This window comes from Petromyzon marinus, chromosome 56, assembly GCF_048934315.1.
Source record: "Petromyzon marinus isolate PM22_M1 ecotype Great Lakes invasive population chromosome 56, UKy_Petmar_22M1.pri1.0, whole genome shotgun sequence".
In the NCBI taxonomy this organism is placed as follows: Eukaryota; Metazoa; Chordata; class Hyperoartia; order Petromyzontiformes; family Petromyzontidae; genus Petromyzon; species Petromyzon marinus.
The window spans coordinates 4,124,015-4,145,190 of NC_133722.1; the positions used below are offsets into that span (position 1 = coordinate 4,124,015).

Genomic DNA, 21,176 nt, shown 5'->3' on the forward strand with positions numbered 1-21,176 from the left:
TTCCCAACCATTGTGGACCAATCAAAGTCAGCTCCTAACCATCGTGGACCAATCAGAGTCAGCTCCCAACCACCACGGTCCAATCAGAATCAGCTCCCAACCACCGCAGTGCCAATCAGTCAGCTCCCAACCATTATGGACCAATCAAAGTCAGCTCCTAACCATCATTGGACTAATCAAAGTCAGCTCTTAACTATCGTGGACCAATCAAAGTCAGCTCCCAACCATCGTGGACCAATCAGAGTCAGCTCCCAACCATCGTGGACCAATCAGAGTCAGCTCCCAACCACCGCGGTGCCAATCAGAGTCAGCTCCTAACCATCGTCGACCAATCAAAGTCAGCTCTTAACTATCGTGGACCAATCAGAGTCAGCTCCCAACCATCGTGGATCAATCAGGGTCAGCTCCCAACCATCGTGGACCAATCAGAGTCAGCTCCTAACCATCGTGACCCAATCAACTGTCAGCTCCTAACCATTATGGACCAATCAGAGTCAGCTCCCAACCATTATGGATCAATAAAAGTCAGCTCCCAACCATCGTGGACCAATCAGAGTCAGCTCCCAACCATCGTGGACTAATGAAAGTCATCCCCCAACCATCATGGACCAATCAGAGTCAGCTCCCAACCATCGTGGACGAATGAAAGTCATCTCCCAACCATCATGGACCAATCAGTCAGCTCCCAACCATCGTGGACTAATGAAAGTCATCTCCCAACCATTATGAACCAATCAGAGTCAGCTCCCAACCATCATGGACCAATGAAAGTCATCTCCCAACCATCATGGACCAATCAGAGTCAGCTCCCAACCATCGTGGACTAATGAAAGTCATCTCCCAACCATCATGGACCAATCAGAGTCAGCTCCCAACCATCGCAGCAGCTGTGCCAGCAGCCAGCGGAGCTACCGAGGTTTGCGTCATAGCTGGAGACGCCGCTGATGAGGACATGGTGGAGGAAGAGGGGAGCGCTGTTCATCTTGATGACGCCCGCCAGCAGCTGGCCAAAGTAGTTGACGTACCTGGTGGGGGGATGGGGAGATAGGTGGTGGTGGTGGTGGAGTGGGGGGCAGAGTTGCGAAAGGAGCAGAGGGGGGGGGGGTGCACAGCCTCTGAGCATTGCACAAAAACCATCAGCAGTTCCTGAGGAACTGCATTGCGATTCCTCTTGTCGCTGTCGAAATCGTTTAGGACAAATGTGACCGGACCGACAGCACCAGCGAAGCAGTGGAAGGCCAAATTGTGTTGGAGTCGGTTTCGTGCCGATTAGGGCTCATCAGCATGGCGTGGTCGCCAATGGCTGTACCGTTGAAATACGGTGTTTTTTTTTCCTGGAAGACTCCTGTCACTTTAAGATGTTTATTCTTGTTCATGTTTTTGTTCTGTTGCGGTTGCACCCGAGTTGAGAGCTGCATGGCTCACATGGTCATACCTCCTGATAAATTAAACTGAAAACTGAAACCGAAACTGCGGCGGGGTTTTGACGGCACGCGGGCGAGCGGCACGGCACAGCCGCCGTGCCGCGACGGCCCGGCCCGTGCCAGATCCGCGTCCTCCGTTTTGGGTCTCGCTCTGCACCCCGAGAGGTGGCCGTGAGTGGAGGCCTCCGATCCAGCAGTGGATAAACACACGGGTTAGCGGTGATGACCGCGGTGATGTTGGATGGTGTTGATTACTGTAAGGGTGACGAGGGCGATGACGACCAATGATGATGACGACGATGATTATGATGACGATGATGTATGTGACAACAATGGTGATGATGTATGTGACAATGATGATGATGATGTATGTGACGATGACGATGATGATGTATGTGACGATGACGATGATGATGTATGTGACGATGACGATGATGATGTATCTAACGACGACGATGATGTATCTGACGACGATGACGATGATGATGTATGTGACAACAATGATGGTGATGTATGTGACGGCAATGATGGTGGTGATGATGATGCATGTGACGACGATGATGATGCACGTGACGACGATGGTGATGATGTATGTGACGATGATGATGATGTATGTGACGACGATGATGTATGTGACGACGGCGACGATGATGATGATGTATGTGATGATGATGATGTATGTGACGACGACGATGACGATGAATGTGATGATGATGTATCTGACAACGATGATGATGATGTATGTGACGATGATGTATGTGACGATGATGTATGTGACGATGATGTATGTGATGATGATGTATCTGACAACGATGATGATGATGTATGTGGTGATGATGATGTATGTGACGAAGATGATGATGATGTATGTGATGATGATGTATGTGACGACGATGATGATGATGTATGTGGTGTTGATGATGATGATGTTGTTATGTGACGACCTTGATAATGATGATGATGTTGTTATGTGACGACGATGATTATGTCACCTCTTCTGGGAGGGGTGGGACACGGGCAGCGCTTTGTCCTCGTAGAACTTCCTCATGGCGAACGTGTCCAGCGCCTGCTCAGCGCTGCAGCAACGACACCACCACAACCAGCACGTGGTTACACAACAACCACCACAACTACCACCACCACCGTGGTTACACAACAACCACCACAACTACCACCACCGTGGTTACACAACAACCACCACAACTACCACCACCACCGTGGTAACACAACAACCACCACAACTACCACCACCACCGTGGTTACACAACAACCACCACAACTACCACCACCACCGTGGTAACACAACAACCACCACAACCACCACGTGGTTACACAACAACCACCACAACTACCACCACCACCGTGGTAACACAACAACCACCACAACTACCACCACCACCGTGGTAACACAACAACCACCACAACTACCACCACCACCGTGGTTACACAACAACCACCACAACCACCACCACCGTGGTTACACAACAACCACCACAACTACCACCACCACCGTGGTAACACAACAACCACCACAACTACCACCACCACCGTGGTTACACAACAACCACCACCACAACCACCACAACTACCACGACCACCGTGGTTACACAACAACCACCACCACGTGGTTACACAACAACCACCACAACTACCACCACCACCACCGTGGTTACACAACAACCACCACCACAACCACGACCACCGTGGTTACACAACAACCACCACCACAACCATCACTACCACCGTGGTTACGCAACAACCACCACAACCACCACAACCATCATGAGGTGGGGTGGAGTGGGGTGGAGTGGGGTGGAGTGGGGTGGGGTGGAGTGGAGTGGAGTGGGGTGGAGTGGGGTTGGGTGGGGTGGGGTGGAGTGGGGTGGGGTGGGGTGGAGTGGGGTGGGGTGGGGTGGAGTGGGGTGGGGTGGAGTGGGGTGGGGTGGAGTGGGGTGGGGTGGAGTGGAGTGGAGTGGGGTGGGGTGGAGTGGGGTTGGGTGGGGTGGAGTGGGGTGGGGTGGAGTGGAGTGGGGTGGGGTGGAGTGGGGTGGGGTGGGGTGGAGTGGGGTGGGGTGGAGTGGAGTGGAGTGGGGTGGAGTGGGGTGGGGTGGAGTGGGGTGGGGTGGAGTGGAGTGGAGTGGGGTGGGGTGGAGTGGGGTTGGGTGGGGTGGGGTGGAGTGGAGTGGGGTGGGGTGGAGTGGGTGGGGTGGAGTGGAGTGGGGTGGAGTGGGGTGGAGTGTAGTGGGGTGGAGTGGGGTGGGGTGGGGTGGAGTGGGGTGGGGTTGGGTGGAGTGGGTGGAGTGGGGTTGGGTGGGGTGGGGTGGAGTGGGGTGGAGTGGGGTGGAGTGGGGTTGGGTGGAGTGGGGTGGAGTGGGGTGGGGTGGAGTGGGGTGGGGTTGGGTGGAGTGGGGTGGGGTTGGGTGGAGTGGGTGGAGTGGGGTTGGGTGGGGTGGGGTGGGGTGGAGTGGGGTGGAGTGGGGTGGAGTGGGGTGGGGTGGAGTGGGGTGGAGTGGGGTGGGGTGGGGTGGAGTGGGGTTGGGTGGAGTGGGGTGGAGTGTAGTGGGGTGGAGTGGGGTGGAGTGGGGTGGAGTGGGGTTGGGTGGAGTGGGGTTGGGTGGAGTGGGGTGGAGTGTAGTGTAGTGGGGTGGAGTGGGGTGGAGTGGGGTTGGGTGGAGTGGGGTTGGGTGGAGTGGGGTTGGGTGGAGTGGGGTTGGGTGGAGTGGGGTGGAGTGTAGTGTAGTGGGGTGGAGTGGGGTGGAGTGGGGTGGAGTGGGGTTGGGTGGAGTGGGGTTGGGTGGAGTGGGGTGGAGTGTAGTGTAGTGGGGTGGAGTGGGGTGGAGTGGGGTTGGGTGGAGTGGGGTGGAGTGGGGTGGAGTGGGGTTGGGTGGAGTGGGGTTGGGTGGAGTGGGGTGGAGTGTAGTGTAGTGGGGTGGAGTGGGGTGGAGTGGGGTTGGGTGGAGTGGGGTTGGGTGGGGTGGGGTTGGGTGGAGTGGAGTGGGGTTGGGTGTAGTGGGGTTGGGTGGGGTGGGGTTGGGTGGGGTGGAGTGGGGTTGGGTGGAGTGGGGTTGGGTGGGGTGGGGTTGGGTGGGGTGGAGTGGGGTGTAGTGGGGTGGAGTGTAGTGGGGTGGAGTGGGGTGGGGTGGGGTGGAGACGAGGTGGTTGAGGGGGAGGTGAGGGTTGTGAATTGGTAGAACCGCTCAGATGTTACCCCACCGTCGTGTGCCGCTCACCTGGCACACACGCCGCTGTAGTGCATGTACGCCGCCACCACGGTGCCCGGCTTGCCGCGCCCGCCCCGGCACAGCAGCACGAGGACGTGGGCGGGCGCGGCGCCCAGCCACGCGTCCGCCGACTTGCACAGGCGGCACACGGCCTCGAGTGGCGGGGCGTGATCCTCCGGCCAGCTCACGCTCACCACCTACGGGCGGGGGCCGGGGCGGGGGGCCGGGTCAGCCAGTCCACTGGACATCTGCGAGAAAGAGCTTCGTTGCTCATCGGATTCGTCAAGTATCATCTTGATTCGTGACTGCAGGGATCCATCATCTTTGGTTCTTTCGGTAAAGTCATCACGTTGTAGGCGGACAATAAATTTATTTTATACCTACCACGTGGTGACTTTATCGTCAAGTATAAATAAATATTCTGATTCTGAACTCCGCGACTCACTGTCCCTCCTCTGCGTCCCCCCCCACCGCCCCACCGCCCCCACCGCCCCCACCGCCCCCACCGCCCTGTGCGTTCTCTAAGGGGGTACGCGGAACCCCTGGGGGTACGTGGCCCCAGTGGCAGCGTCGCCCTCCGCGTCACCCCGAGGACCCCCTTCTCATCCCCTTACTCACATGCCGCGTCATCTTGCTCAGGTCGTGGTTCTGCTCCGAGAGGTTCAGGATCTGCCGGCGTGCACACACACACACGCACACACGCGCACACACGCGCACACACGCGCACACACACGCACACACACACACGCACACACACACACGCACACGCACACACGCACACACAACAAAGATCCCCCATATAGCCTTAACAGACTGTAGGGGCAAGTGCTGTTAGCGAGCACCTATGAAGGCCGTAACGGTACACGAGGGGGTGGGTGGCCAGCACCACGCCCAACCGCCTTTGTCTCCCTAGTGGCGATGTTTACACACCCACCAGGTACTAATTTGAGGCTGAGTCGACCTAGGGGATGCCCAGGACCGGTTCAGATAATCGTCACTGGTGTTGGCCGTGAGCGGGAATCGAACCCGGGTCGCCAGGTTCATAGCGCAGCGCGCTAACCGCTACACTATCGCTCCCCACTCACGGTGGTGGTGGATCGGTGGTGGTGATGGAGCGGTGGTGGTGGAGGAGCGGTGGTGGTGGAATGGTGGTGGTGGAGCAGTGCTAGTGGTGGTGGTGGAGCGGATGGCAGTGGAGCGGCAATTGTGGCGATGTAGCGGTGGTGGTGCAGCGGCAGTGTTAGTGGCGGTGGAGTGGCAGCGGTGGCGGTGAAGGAGCGGTGGTGCAGCGTCAGTGGTGGTGGTGGAGCGGCGGTGGTGGCAGCGGTGGAGCGGTGGTGTCGGAGCGCACCAGGCAGGTGTCTCCGTGCTTGTGCCGCAGCATGCCGAGCGTGCGCTCCAGCGCGGCGCCGTAGTCGTCATCGCGCTGCGCCGTGGGGAAGCACGCCGAGATGATCCGCTCGGTGACGTAGGTGAGGTCCAGCTCGTCCGCACAGCCACTGCCCGGCAACATCGCCAGCTCAGAGCTGGACACGGGCGGAGGGGGGCGGGGGGTCAGTGGGTGAGTGGGTGAGTGAGTGGGTCGGTGGGTGGGTGTGTGGGTGGGCGAGTGGTTGGGTGGTTGGGTGAGTAAGTGGTTGGGTGGGTGAATGAGTGGGTGAGCGAGTGGGTGGGTGAGTGAGTGGGTGGGTGAATGAGTGGGTGGGTGGGTGAGTGAGTGGGTGGTTGAAGAAGTGGGTGAGCGAGTTGGTGGGTGAGTGGGTGGGTGAGTGAGTCAATGGGTGGTTGAGTGAGTGGGTGGGTGAGTGGGTGAGTGAGTGGGTGGGTGGGTCAGTGAGTGGGTGAGTGAGTGGGTGGGTCAGTGAGTGGGTGAGTGAGTGGGTGGGTGAGTACGTGGTTGGGTGGGTGAATGAGTGGGTGAGCGAGTGGGTGGGTGAGTGAGTGAGTGGGAGGGTGAGTGAGTCAGTGGGTGGGTGAATGAGTGGGTGAGACAGTGGGTGGGTGAGTGAGTGAGTGGGTGAGTGAGTCAGTGAGTGGGTGGGGAGGTGAGTGGGTGGGTGAGTGGGTGAGTGAGGGGGTGAGTGGGTGGGCGAGTTAGTGAGTGAGTGGGCGAGTGGTTGAGTGAGAAAAAGAGAGAGGGGGGCCGTGAGGACGTGGGGGGCAATGAAGTGGTGTATGGTGCAGGTTATGGTGATGTCACCCCAGCACTTGTGCCAGGTTAGGTGCACTCTGGGGACCTGTCATGTGACGCTCTCTAAGGTTAAAGCTGCTGGAAGGAGGTGACGGGACAGACCCAGGTGTTACGAGTTGACTTAAGATGACAGACAACAACAACAACCGCCATTCGCCACTAAGTGGCGGTGACGTCACCACGACGCTGGTGCCAGGCCATGTGCACCTTGAGGCCACGTGAAGTGTCTAACGCCCGCTGGCAGGAGGTCACGGGGCAGACCCAGGTGCCACGGGTCGACTGAGATGACCTGAGACGACTGGCTGATGCACCACCTGTGCCCCCTACTATGCCAACCTGCTGCGGTCCGGCAAAAACAACCCCCTACCTCCTCGCGGTGCCGGACGGGCAACTCTGTCGTGGACAGTGCTGTGGGGGGAGGGCCAATTCCGATTGGCCTCTCCCCTCATGGCATCTGTGACCACCACAGGGGCTAAACGGGGGCTCTGGACGGGTGCGAGGGGCTGGTAACCGCTCCACCTTCAAAAATTTACCACTAAACCACGACTAAAAAAAAGGATGACTGACGCACACACGCTCACACGCTCACATACACACACGCATGTGCACACACACGCATATGCACACACGTGCAGACACACACAAACAAAGACAAAGATCCCCCGTGTAGCCTTCACAGACTGTAGCGGCAAGTGCTGTTAGCGAGCACCTATGAAGGCCGGCACTGTACACGAGGGGGTGGGTGGCCAGCACCACGCCCGACCGCCTTTGTCTCCCAGTGGCGATGTTCACACACCACACCAGGTACTCATTTGAGGCTGAGCCGACCTAAAGGAGGCCCAGGACCGGTTCAGATAGTCGTCATAGCTAGACACACGCAGACACAGTGACTGGTCTTGGTCCAAACCACATCCCCCAATGCTGAAACAAGACGGGTAAACGTCACCGGTGTGGGCTCTGAGCTTGCAGTGTACCGTACACACACACTTCTGGTGTACCGTACACACACACACCTCTGGTGTACCGTACACGCACACACACACACACGCTTTTGGTGTACCGTACACACACACACGCACACTTCTGGTGTACCGTACACACACACACTAGTGTACCGTACACACACACGCACACTTCTGGTGTACCGTACACACACACACTAGTGTACCGTACACACACACGCACACTTCTAGTGTACCGTACACACACACACTAGTGTACCGTACACACACACACTAGTGTACACACACACACACACTAGTGTACCGTACACACACACACTAGTGTACCGTACACACACACTTACTAGTGTACCGTACACACACACACTAGTGTACCGTACACACACACACTAGTGTACCGTACACACACACACTAGTGTACCGTACACACACACACACACTAGTGTACCGTACACACACACACTAGTGTACCGTACACACACACACTAGTGTACCGTACACACACACACTAGTGTACCGTACACACACACACACTAGTGTACCGTACACACACACACACTAGTGTACCGTACACACACACACACTAGTGTACCGTACACACACACACTAGTGTACCGTACACACACACACTAGTGTACCGTACACACACACACTAGTGTACCGTACACACACACACTAGTGTACCGTACACACACACACTAGTGTACCGTACACACACACACTAGTGTACCGTACACACACTTACTAGTGTACCGTGCACACACACACACTTACTAGTGTACCGTGCACACACACACACACTTACTAGTGTACCGTACACACACACACACTAGTGTACCGTACACACACACACACTAGTGTACCGTACACACACACACACTAGTGTACCGTACACACACACACTAGTGTACCGTACACACACACACTAGTGTACCGTACACACACACACTAGTGTACCGTACACACACACTTACTAGTGTACCGTACACACACTAGTGTACCGTACACACACTAGTGTACCGTACACACACACACACTAGTGTACCGTACACACACACACTAGTGTACCGTACACACACTAGTGTACCGTACACACACACACACTAGTGTACCGTACACACACACACACTAGTGTACCGTACACACACACACACTAGTGTACCGTACACACACACACTAGTGTACCGTACACACACACACTAGTGTACCGTACACACACACTAGTGTACACACACACTAGTGTACACACACACTTACTAGTGTACCGTACACACACACTAGTGTACACACACACTTACTAGTGTACCGTACACACACACTAGTGTACACACACACTTACTAGTGTACCGTACACACACACTAGTGTACACACACACACACTAGTGTACCGTACACACACACACTAGTGTACCGTACACACACACACTAGTGTACCGTACACACACACACTAGTGTACCGTACACACACTAGTGTACCGTACACACACACTAGTGTACACACACACTTACTAGTGTACCGTACACACACACTAGTGTACACACACACTTACTAGTGTACCGTACACACACACTAGTGTACCGTACACACACTAGTGTACCGTACACACACTAGTGTACCGTATACACACTAGTGTACCGTACACACACACACACACTAGTGTACCGCACACACACACACTAGTGTACCGTACACACACACTAGTGTACCGTACACACACACTAGTGTACCGTACACACACACTAGTGTACACACACACTAGTGTACCGTACACACACACACTAGTGTACCGTACACACACACACTAGTGTACCGTACACACACTAGTGTACCGTACACACACACTAGTGTACACACACACTTACTAGTGTACCGTACACACACACTAGTGTACACACACACTTACTAGTGTACCGTACACACACACTAGTGTACACACACACACTAGTGTACCGTACACACACACACTAGTGTACCGTACACACACTAGTGTACCGTACACACACTAGTGTACCGTACACACACACTTACTAGGAGAATGCCCGTGAGCTGGCCCTGCTGCTCGCGCTGGACGGAGACCTGGGGGCTGACTGGACGCACGCAGAGCAATGGTCAGAGTTAGATCGCGTAGATGTGTCGTTAAACCCGCCACCACCCGACACAGCCAATGAGTTCGGTACGTCACGTAAACGGAACGTGTCCAAATTCGTCACCGGTACAGCACTAACCGGTTGTGTGTTGGACAGCAAAGCCACAACATGAACAATCTGAGCGTACGACGTTTCGCCAGTAATTACAACCGGCTTCATCAGGCGTTACAGCCAGATTCGTGGGATTAATCCTCCTCCTGTTTCGTTCCTTCAACAGAGGAGGGGGGGGGGTCGACGTGATGGCGTCACTTGCGAGCTCTTCTTGTGCGGAGTGCCGGGAGGGGGGGGGGCATTGAGGAATGCATCTAAATGGCTCTGGGTATCAATTGCCGGGTTATTTATATAGCAATCGATGCACATTACGCATGCGCATTATGCCCCTGGTAGTTCCTGAGGAACTGCACCACGGGGTCCCCCCTCCCCCCCACGTTAGTGGCAGGTCTCCGTCTACATCGATCGGAGTGAATGGTGATGGTGATGACGATGCAGAGGTAGCCACCGGTTTCGTCATAGTTAGGACTCATCAGAGCTGTACAGGTCGCCAATTCTCACAGCATATGGGGGTGGGGGGGGGGGGGGGAGAACAGCCCAGTAGAGTTGCGAGCAGTCAATGATCAATGCTGTGGTGTCGATGAGTCAAGCCTGACTCTGCTGATGAGACACTGATATGCCGAAACCGGTCCGGTATTGTCGCGATTGTATTGGACCGATGCTGCCGCTACTGATGATGACGACGATGACGAAGCACTGCACAGAAGGCCGCGTGCGTCTGCTGGGACGTGTTTACAATTGTTTTTTTGGTTTATATATACGTTGTTATTTTTTTTAAGCGCTTCGGATGTGGGAAGGAGGTTGTAAAAATTGCCGGCCGAGTTATCTTTTTGAGTTGCTTAGATATTTGGGATTCCCCCTCGACTGCATGATGCTGCCCCCCCTCTCCCTCCCCCCCCCCACCAGGAGACTCACAATGGACGCGATGCTCCTCTTGGAGCCGCTTGGCTGCAAGGGAAGAGAGACAAAGACGGACGGGGCACGGGGGTGGGAATTCAACACCACGAGGTTGACGATGGCTCCGCAGAAGCACACGCAGCAGCAGGGATAGCAACAACTCAGAAGATGTATTTACACTGGCGGAAATCCGATGAGCTATAAAGCTCTTGTTCACTGATGTCCAGTCGGGGGGCGTCAAGTTCACTTGTTGGTGTGTAGCCCAGGCGGGCTTCACGAGACTAGGATGGAGTCTAATTCGCGACAGTGACCTGGGACATCAGCGTGCTGCCACTAGGGGGTAATGAACCCTGCCCCTGTGTGGTCTAGCCTAGGGGATGAACGATGCCCCTGTGTGGACTAGCCTAGGGGATGAACGATGCCCCTGTGTAGTCTAGCCTAGGGGATGAACGATGCCCCTGTGTGGTCTAGTCTAGGGTATGAACGCTGCCCCTGTGTGGTCTAGCCTTGGGGATGAACGATGCCCCTGTGTGGTCTAGTCTAGGGGGTGAACGATGCCCACGTGTGGTCTAACCTAGGGTTGAACGCTGCCCCTGTGTGGTCTAGCTTAGGGGATGAACGCTGCCCCTGTGTGGTCTAGCCTAGGGGGTGAACGCTGCCCCTGTGTGGACTAGCCTTGGGGATGAACGATGCCCCTGTGTGGTCTAGCGTAGGGGATGAACGATGCCCCTGTGTGGTCTAGCCTAGGGGGTGAACGATGCCCCTGTGTGGTCTAGCTTAGGGGATGAACGCTGCCCCTGTGTGGTCTAGCCTAGGGGGTGAACGATGCCCCTGTGTGGTCTAGCTTAGGGGATGAACGATGCCCCTGTGTGGTCTAACCTAGGGGATGAACGCTGCCCATGTGTGGTCTAGCCTAGGGGATGAGCGATGCCCCTGTGTGGTCTAACCTAGGGGATGAACGATGCCCCTGTGTGGTCTAGCTTAGGGGATGAACGATGCCCCTGTGTGGTCTAGCCTAGGGGATGAACGATGCCCCTGTGTGGTCCAGCCTAGGGGGTGAACGATGCCCCTGTGTGGTCTAGCCTAGGGGATGAACGATGCCCCTGTGTGGTCTAGCTTAGGGGATGAACGATGCCCCTGTGTGGTCTAGCCGAGGGGATGAACGATGCCCCTGTGTGGTCTAGCCGAGGGGATGAACGATGCCCCTGTGTGGTCTAGCCTAGGGGATGCTGCCCCCCCACCCCACCTTCACTGACCAGCGTGGTGAAGTATGGTCAAACGAGCCCCCCCCCAAACGATCCACAACCGGGCGGGCAGAGCCCTCATCCAGCGGTGGATTGATCCTGGCTCACGATGTTTCTTGTCCGATGTTGATTGACGATGATGGCGGTGGGAGGGGGGGAGGGTCAGGCCGGGCTTGTCACTAACCACCAGGGGGCGCTATCGGCCCGGCACGGGGCCCGCGTGGCTCGGCTCACCACCCTTCTCCACCCTCCCGTGCCCGAGCCGTTCCGTGCCAAGGCCGACCCCACAGCATGAGGGGTGACAACCTTCCGGATTGGCCGGGAGAGTCTCGGCCGCAATTGGGTTTGATCTCCCGAGGGTAAGATTCGAATTTGAATGATTATTTACGAGACTAAAATAATAATGATAATTATAAAACATTTCACGGGAATGGCTTCGGTCAGAATTTGCAAAACCCCGAGCGTGGCCTTCAAAAGGAAAAGGACAGAGCAGGCGACGTTTCAGGTAATGCCCCCCCCCTTCTTCAGAGCACGTGCCCGCGTTGGAAGAGTTTGAGGTACCCACACTTTACCCCACCTCGACTAACTGTGCCGTTATCATCGACAAGAAATTTCGGGTTATATTTATGCGATCTAACCAAACCCAACCCCCCCACCCCCCCTTTATTCGGGAGAATATTTCTCGCGAAAGCCCCACACTGCGTGTTATGAGCAGGGCCGGATTAAGGCACAGGGGGGCTTTAGGGGCTGTAGCCCAGGGGCCTCCCGCCAGCTTGAAGGGCCTTCAGAGATGAAGTGAAAAGTGATTTCGTTTGTGAATGCTGAATTTTTGTTGTTAGCATTTAAAAAATAAAATTTTATTTCTTATTTAACTTTCTTTTTGAAAATATTTCTGGGGGGAGGGGGGGGGGCTCACAGTACCTGGGGGGGGGGGGGGTCTACAGCATCTTTATCCGGCACTGGTTATAAGCCGTGCTGTTATCAGTTAACACCCAGAGACAGAGAGGGGAGGGAGGGGAGGGAGGGGAGGGGTGGGTGGGAGGCAGGTGGGGAGGAAGGTAGGGAGGGAGGGAGGGGAGGGAGGGAGGTGGGGAGGAAGGGGAGGGGAGGGAGGGAGGTGGGGAGGGAGGGGAGGGAGGGAGGTGGGGAGGAAGGGGAGGGGAGGGAGGGAGGTGGGGAGGGAGGGGAGGGAGTGGAGGGAGGGGAGGGAGGGGAGGGAGGTGGGGCGGGTGACGACTCAATAGGCCCCAGGAGGAACCACAGGCGAGGAGCGGAGGGGAGGCCGCAGAAGCCACGTGGTGACGATGAGCACATTCTTGGGGTCTGTCGGTGAAGTCACGCAGATAGGTCCAAAGAAAACAACAAAAAACTACCACGTTTCGATCGCAACACAAGCGGGTCGTCATCAATCATTGCCCCTGATGACGATCGCTTGCATTGCGATCAAAACGTCGTCTTTTTTGTTATTTTCTGTGAACCTATCTACGTACCTTTACCGAAAGACCCAAATAACGTGAATTCCTGCAGTCACGAAAGCTTTAAGTCAAGACGAGGAGCATCCCACGAAATTCCCAGCTCTGCATGTCCTCTACAGGCAGCGGTCCCCAACCTTTTTGGCACCAGGGACTGGTTTCGTGGAAGACAATTTATTTTCACGGACCGGGGGGGGGGGGTGGGGGGGGTTCATCATTGGGGGGGTTCATCATTGGGTCTTTCCCCCTTTTTTACTCATTGTGGCTACTAGGGGTTAGAGCTTGTGGGCTTACTCATTGTGGCTACTAGGGGTTAGCTTGTGGGCTTACTCATTGTGGCTACTAGGGGGTTAGCTTGTGGGCTTACTCATTGTGGCTGCTAGGGGTTAGAGCTTGTGGGCTTACTCATTGTGGCTACTAGGGGTTAGCTTGTGGGCTTACTCATTGTGGCTGCTAGGGGTTAGAGCTTGTGGGCTTACTCATTGTGGCTACTAGGGGTTAGAGCTTGTGGGCTTACCAACACCACGTGACTGAGACTGAGTGCGCAGTGCGGGAAAGAGGCGTGGACGGAAGTGGTAAATAATAAAAGAATGGGCGCGCGGGCCACGCGCGGATTAAAGTAAGTGTCGGATTCTGACTTCTCATACGGAGCGCGCAACGCAGATCCCTCGCATGCGCAGTCTACAGGAGGGTTCGCGCTCATATGAGAATCTAATGCCGACGCTGATCTGACAGGAGGCGGAGCTCAGACGGTAATGCGAGCGATGAGCGAGTGGCTGTCAATACAGATGATGAAGCTTCATCTATCAATACAGATGATGAACTTCATCTGTCAATACAAATGATGAAGCTTCATCTATCAATACAGATGATGATGAAGCTTCATCTATCAATACAGATGATGATGCAGCTTCATCTATCAATACAGATGATGAAGCTTCATCTATCAATACAGATGACGAAGCTTCATCTGTCAATACAGATGACGAAGCTTCATCTATCAATACAGATGATGAAGCTTCAATTTCGATTTAAAGCTTTCGTGACTGCAAGGGTTCATCTTCTTTGATTCTTTCGGTAAAGTCACGTTGAATGAGAATAAAATAATAAATTGATAAAATAAAATAACACAATAATATTCTCACGACGTTTCGGCCACAACACAAGCGGCCTTCACCTGATGAAGGCCGCTGTCTGGAGGACAGTCTCGTCCCTTCACCTGATGAAGGCCGCTTGTGTTGTGGCCGAAACGACTGGAGGACAGCGCTGTCCTCCAGACAGTCTCGTCCCTTCACCTGATGAAGGCCGCTTGTGTTGTGGCCGAAACGTCGTGAGAATGTTATTGTGTTATTTTATTTTATCAATTTGTTATTTTATTCTCATTCTACGTGACTTTACCGAAAGAATCAAACAAGATGATGAAGCTTCATCTGTCAATACAGATGACGACGCTTCATCTATCATTACAGATGATGAAGCTTCATCTATCAATACAGATGATGAAGTTTCGCTCGCTCGCCCACCGCTCACCACCTGCTGTGCGGCCCGGTTCCTAAAAGGCCACGGACCGGTACCGATACCGGTCCGTGGCCCGGGGGTTGGGGACCCCTGCTCTACAGGCAGTTTCCCTCGCTCCTTGCGGGAGTAAATGTCCACGTGGCCAGGACTTTCGCGACCGATATCATCCACAACAGAGGTTTTTTTTTGGGTTTGATCGCCTAAATACAAATGCGTGCGTGCGTTCGTGCGCGTGTCGTTAAACCCGGCCACCGGTGTGTCGGAGAGTAAACCCCCACTCAAACATTTACAATTGTGCCATGGGCTAGGGTTGTACTCTCCGGCACACCGGTGTGCTGTACCAGTAACGGAATCGGCACGTCTCTTGCTCGCGTGACAAACCTTTAGCGATTGGCTGTATCGGGTATTGGCGGCGTTTGACGACGCGTTTATATTGACGCGATCCAACCACCGTCCCCCCCACCCCCCCCCCCCCAAAAAAAAAAAGCTTCCTGTTACGGACGGAGATTAGTCCACACACTTTGCTGTACCGCCCTCTCCTGTCGAGCTAGGGGTAAGCTCTAAGCCGACGCCCACGGGGGGAACGGAGTTTCCCCCCCATCATCTTTGTGCGATCCACCAACCCTAGCCGCTGCCCTCTGCAGAGCTGCGTCGCAGGCAGCCAAGCGCGGCAGCGTAGCCACCCACCCGCCACATATATTCGAAAGGGCCATTGCCTGAAACGTCGCATCGTCGAGATGTTTTATTCCCCCCCCCCACCCCCATTTAAGCCGCGCAGTGTGATTGGAACGGGGCGAGCGGAATTTGTTCCGTGCAGCAGAGCGAGGCGCGTGAAGATGACGCCTGTGGCGTGTGGAGTCTCAATGACTTCTCTCTCTGTCCGAGTTTAAACTTTAAAAGTCAAATACTTTCAGCCTTGGACATGCATTTTATTGTCACTCATTATGATGACGACTTGCGCCGTTTTTACTCAGGAATGCCTCGAGTCTCAAGACTTCTTCGGGAAGGCCCATACCAACATTTCGCGGTAGGGGGCAATGATTGATACATTACACTATTTTTTGTAATTACATTACACTACTATGTAATTAGGCTGCTGTGGGTGTCACCTACCTGCTCGTTGCTCAGCGCTGGTCTGCATGCAGGAGCCTAAACAACAATACCACACAGTCAACAACAATAACAACACACCGTCAGCAACACCACCGCAGTCAACCGGGCCTGGACCACTTGCTCCGTCATCAACCGGGACTGGCCGCTGTGGTGAAGTATGGTCATGGCACGGCATGGGGAGTGAGATGAGAGGGGAGAGGCAGGGGAGTGCATGGAGGGGAGTGGAGTGAGATGAGAGGGGAGAGAGGTGAGAGAGGGGAGAGAGGGGAGAGACAGGAGAGTGCGTGGAGGGGAGTGGAGTGAGATGAGAGGGAGAGACAGGATAGTGCGTGGCGAGGAGTGGAATGAGATGAGAGGGAGAGGTAGGAGAGTGAGTGGAGGAGAGTGGAGTGAGATGAGAGGGGAGAGGTAGGAGAGTGCGTGGAGGGGAGTGGAGTGAGATGAGAGGGGAGAGGTAGGAGAGTGCGTGGAGGGCAGTGAGATGAGAGGCAAGGAAACCAGTGTAGAGAAAACGCACGCGGAGATAATGCACGCGTGCGAGCGGGGAACACTCTATCCCTTGCTCGCTAGTGCGTGGTGGGGACCTGTCGGAGACCCATGGGGACCCATGGGGACCCATGGGGACCCCGTGGGGACTGCATGGGGAACTCTGTGGGGACTGCATGGGGACCCCGTGGGGACCGCGTGGAGAATGCATGGGGAACTCCGTGGGGACCGCGTGTCTCCACGTCACTCACCTTGCACAGGCACTTCTTGTGGCACGCGAGCTTGCAAGCTGGTGACACACAGAGGGGACACACAGAGGGGACACAGGGGACACAGGGGACACACAGAGGGGACACACAGAGGGGGACACAGAGGGGACACAGAGGGGACACAGAGGGGACACACAGAGGGGACACACAGAGGGGGACACAGAGGGGACACACAGAGGGGACACAGAGGGGGGTCACACACAGAGGGGGGGGGACACACAGAGGGGACACACAGAGGGGACACACGGTGGGTACACGGGGGGGTGGTCATGGGGGTGGGGGGCAGGGATGAGAGACACGTGGGACCAAGGGGACAGACGTCACAGTGAGCCGGGATGTCTGGGACGCCGTGAGGGTGCTGGGTGGGCTTGGTCCAATCTCTCGGCTAGTCGAGGCCTTACATTTAAAACGGGAGGGGGGCTCAAGGCGAAGGACAAGTTCTGATGTAAGCTCACTGTTCTGGATATCAACACAGGGAGTTCTGTGTCCCAAGGCGTGTGCCTACAGCCAGTTCACTCGCGTCTAGCAGACAGACCATCGTGGCCCATGGACTCACACAGAGACCCAAAGACCTCCAAAGACTCACACAGAGACCCACAGACTTTCACAGAGACCCACAGACTCACACAGAGACCCACAGACTCACACAGAGACCCAGATACATCCAAAGAGTCACACAGAGACCCACAGACTCACACAGAGACCCACAGACATCCAAAGACTCACACAGAGACCCACAGACTTTCACAGAGACCCACAGACTTTCACAGAGACCCACAGACTCACACAGAGACCCAGAAACCTCCAAAGACTCACAGAGAGATCCACAGACTTCCACAGAGACCCACAGACTCACACAGAGACCCAGAGACATCCAAAGACTCACACAGAGACCCACAGACTCACACAGAGACCCAGAGACATCCAAAGACTCACACAGAGACCCACAGACTCACACAGAGACCCACAGACTCACACAGAGACCCAGAGACCTCCAAAGACTCACACAGAGACCCACCGACTTTCACAGAGACCCACAGACTCACACAGAGACCCAGAGACCTCCAAAGACTCACACAGAGACCCACCGACTTTCACAGAGACCCACAGACTCACACAGAGACCCAGAGACATCCAAAGACTCACACAGAGACCCACAGACGCACACAGAGACCCAGAGACCTCCAAAGACTCACACAGAGACCCACCGACTTTCACAGAGACCCACAGACTCACACAGAGACCCAGAGACATCCAAAGACTCACACAGAGACCCACAGACTTACACAGAGACCCACAGACTTACACAGACACCCACAGACTCGCAAAGAGACGAACAGAGATGCACAGACTCGCACAGAGACCCACAGACTCGCATAGAGAGAGACCCAAAGGCTCACGCAGAGTTGTGATTCATTGGCGTTGAATGGTTTCGGCCCGGTCACCAATGCCAGCGTCAAACAATCACATTGTGGGGCAGTCCTCGCTCAAGCCGCGGTGTTCACGTTACACCGCAATGTGGCTACACGCGGTTCCTTCCATTCGGGAACACTTTTCGCACAACGCTGAATGCGAGCCGCTATAACGTGTAACGTGGGAGATGTTGACATTATGAATGGAGGTGGGAGATGTTGATCTCATGAATGGAGGCGGGAGATGTTGATCTCATGAATGGAGGCGGGAGATGTTGATCTCATGAATGGAGGCGGGAGATGTTGATCTCATGAATGGAGGCGGGAGATGTTGATCTCATGAATGGAGGCGGGAGATGTTGATCTCATGAATGGAGGCGGGAGATGTTGATCTCATGAATGGAGGCGGGAGATGTTGATCTCATGAATGGAGGTGGGAGATGTTGATCTCATGAATGGAGGCGGGAGATGTTGATCTCATGAATGGAGGCGGGAGATGTTGATCTCATGAATGGAGGCATGAGATGTTGACATTATGAATGGAGGTGGGAGATGTTGATCTCATGAATGGAGGCGGGAGATGTTGATCTCATGAATGGAGGCGGGAGATGTTGATCTCATGAATGGAGGCGGGAGATGTTGATCTCATGGAGGCGGGAGATGTTGATATCATGAATGGAGGTGTGAGATGTTGATCTCATGAATGGAGGCGTGAGATGTTGATCTCATGAATGGACGTGTGAGATGTTGATCTCATGAATGGAGGCGTGAGATGTTGATCTCATGAATGGGGGCGGGAGATGTTGATCTCATGAATGGAGGCATGAGATGTTTACATTATGAATGGAGGTGGGAGATGTTGATCTCATGAATGGAGGCGGGAGATGTTGATCTCATGAATGGAGGCGGGAGATGTTGATCTCATGGAGGCGGGAGATGTTGATATCATGAATGGAGGTGTGAGATGTTGATCTCATGAATGGAGGCGTGAGATGTTGATCTCATGAATGGACGTGTGAGATGTTGATCTCATGAATGGAGGCGTGAGATGTTGATCTCATGAATGGAGGCGGGAGATGTTGATCTCATGAATGGAGGCATGAGATGTTTACATTATGAATGGACGTGTGAGATGTTGATCTCATGAATGGAGGCGTGAGATGTTGATCTCATGAATGGAGGCGGGAGATGTTGATCTCATGAATGGAGGCATGAGATGTTTACATTATGAATGGAGGTGGGAGATATTGATCTCATGAATGGAGGCATGAGATGTTTACATTATGAATGGAGGTGGGAGATGTTGATCTCATGAATGGAGGCGTGAGATGTTGATGTCATGAATGGAGGTGTGAGATGTTGATCTCATGAATGGAGGCGTGAGATGATGATCTCATCAATGGAGGCGGGAGATTTTGATCTCATGGTGGACTCATGGTGATGTTGGACATCTTCTCTCACCACGGCACGAGTGGGCCTGGCCACACACGTCCTGCCGGCACGCAAGGCACGGCTTGGGCCTCTTGAACGTCTTGGTCTTGAACGCGTGCGTCGTGGAGGCATCTCCATCGTCCGTCTGTGGGACATTGGGTGGTGGTGGGGGGCGGTAGGAGGTGTGGGGGGGGGGGGGTGATGGAGGAGGATTAAGGTGGGGGGGGGGTTGCAGAATAGGCCAAGACCATGGAAGACCATGGAGATCGCGAGGTGTCAGAGGCCAAACTTCGGACTCGTGACACCATCCAAACCACGGCGAATCAATACGCGACACACGGCCTCTGCAAGGGTGGCCACGGCAGTACAGCAAGCAGGATGCTGAGCTGTCTGATTCCCCTCTCGTGTGCGTGTTGCTACGCGTGACATTCAGGCTGGCTCTGCCTACGACGATCCATCATCGGTATAACAAGGCTGGGTTAGTGTGAGGAGCTCACAGATCCTTGAAAGACCTGGACATAGTTCCCATCATCGGTGAGCTCCTCTGACAGACGAGGAGGCTGCGTTGGTTGGGTCACATAGCCCGCATGCCCAGCCATCGCATGCACAAGCAGCTTCTGTTTGGCCAGACAGAGGGGAGCTAAACGCGCGCGACATGGGCTGGACAAGAGATTGACCGATGGGTGAGTGGGTGAATGGGCTAGCAAGTGTGTATATACGGGCTGGAGAGGAGATGGACTGATGGGCGAGTGGGTGAGTGTGTGGGTGAGTGGGCAGATGGCTGAGTGGGTTGATTGGGTGGGCGATGGTATATATATATGGGCTGGATAAGAGATGGACTTATGCGTGAATGGGTGAGTGGGTTGGTGAGTGGGTGAGTGGGTGAGTGGGTGAGTGGGTGAGTGGGTGGGTGAGTGGGTGGGTGAGTGGGTGGGTGAGTGGGTGGGTGAGTGGGTGGGTGAGTGGGTGGTTAAGTGTATATATGTATGGGCTGGATAAGAGATGGACTGATGGGTGAGTGGGATGGACTGATTGGTGAGTGGGTGGCTGAATGGGATGGACGTGTGGGCGAGTGTGTGTATATATGGGCTGGAGAAGAGATGGACTTATGCGTGAATTGGTGAGTGGGTGGGTGAGTGTATATATGTATGGGCTGGATAAGAGATGGACTGATGGGTGAGTGGGTGGGTGAGTGGGTGGGTGGGTGAGTGGGTGGGTGAGTGGGTGGGTGAGTGGGTGGGTGAGTGGGTGGGTGGGTGGGTGAGTGGGTGGGTGGGTGGGTGGCCGAGTGGGATGGACGGGTGGGTGGCCGAGTGGGATGGACGGGTGGGTGAGTG

At 55.0% G+C, this 21,176-nt stretch overlaps 1 protein-coding gene across 3 annotated transcripts in view; it reads right to left on the reverse strand.

The window, feature by feature from the left end:
• The window catches only part of LOC116954709 (tensin-3-like), a 106,839-nt gene that overhangs the window by 55,510 nt on the left and 30,153 nt on the right, over window positions 1-21,176 (reverse strand). For all 3 annotated transcript variants that reach the window (XM_076052476.1, XM_076052478.1, XM_032975415.2), the window contains exons 2-11: window positions 19,870-19,984; window positions 16,979-17,016; window positions 16,242-16,277; window positions 10,913-10,945; window positions 9,828-9,886; window positions 5,997-6,171; window positions 5,264-5,314; window positions 4,655-4,842; window positions 2,417-2,500; window positions 913-1,025 (exon numbers count right to left, since the gene is read on the reverse strand). In XM_076052476.1, coding sequence (XP_075908591.1) covers window positions 913-1,025; window positions 2,417-2,500; window positions 4,655-4,842; window positions 5,264-5,314; window positions 5,997-6,171; window positions 9,828-9,886; window positions 10,913-10,945; window positions 16,242-16,277; window positions 16,979-17,016; window positions 19,870-19,984 — 892 coding nt within the window. The remainder of the gene's footprint in view (window positions 1-912; window positions 1,026-2,416; window positions 2,501-4,654; window positions 4,843-5,263; window positions 5,315-5,996; window positions 6,172-9,827; window positions 9,887-10,912; window positions 10,946-16,241; window positions 16,278-16,978; window positions 17,017-19,869; window positions 19,985-21,176) is intronic.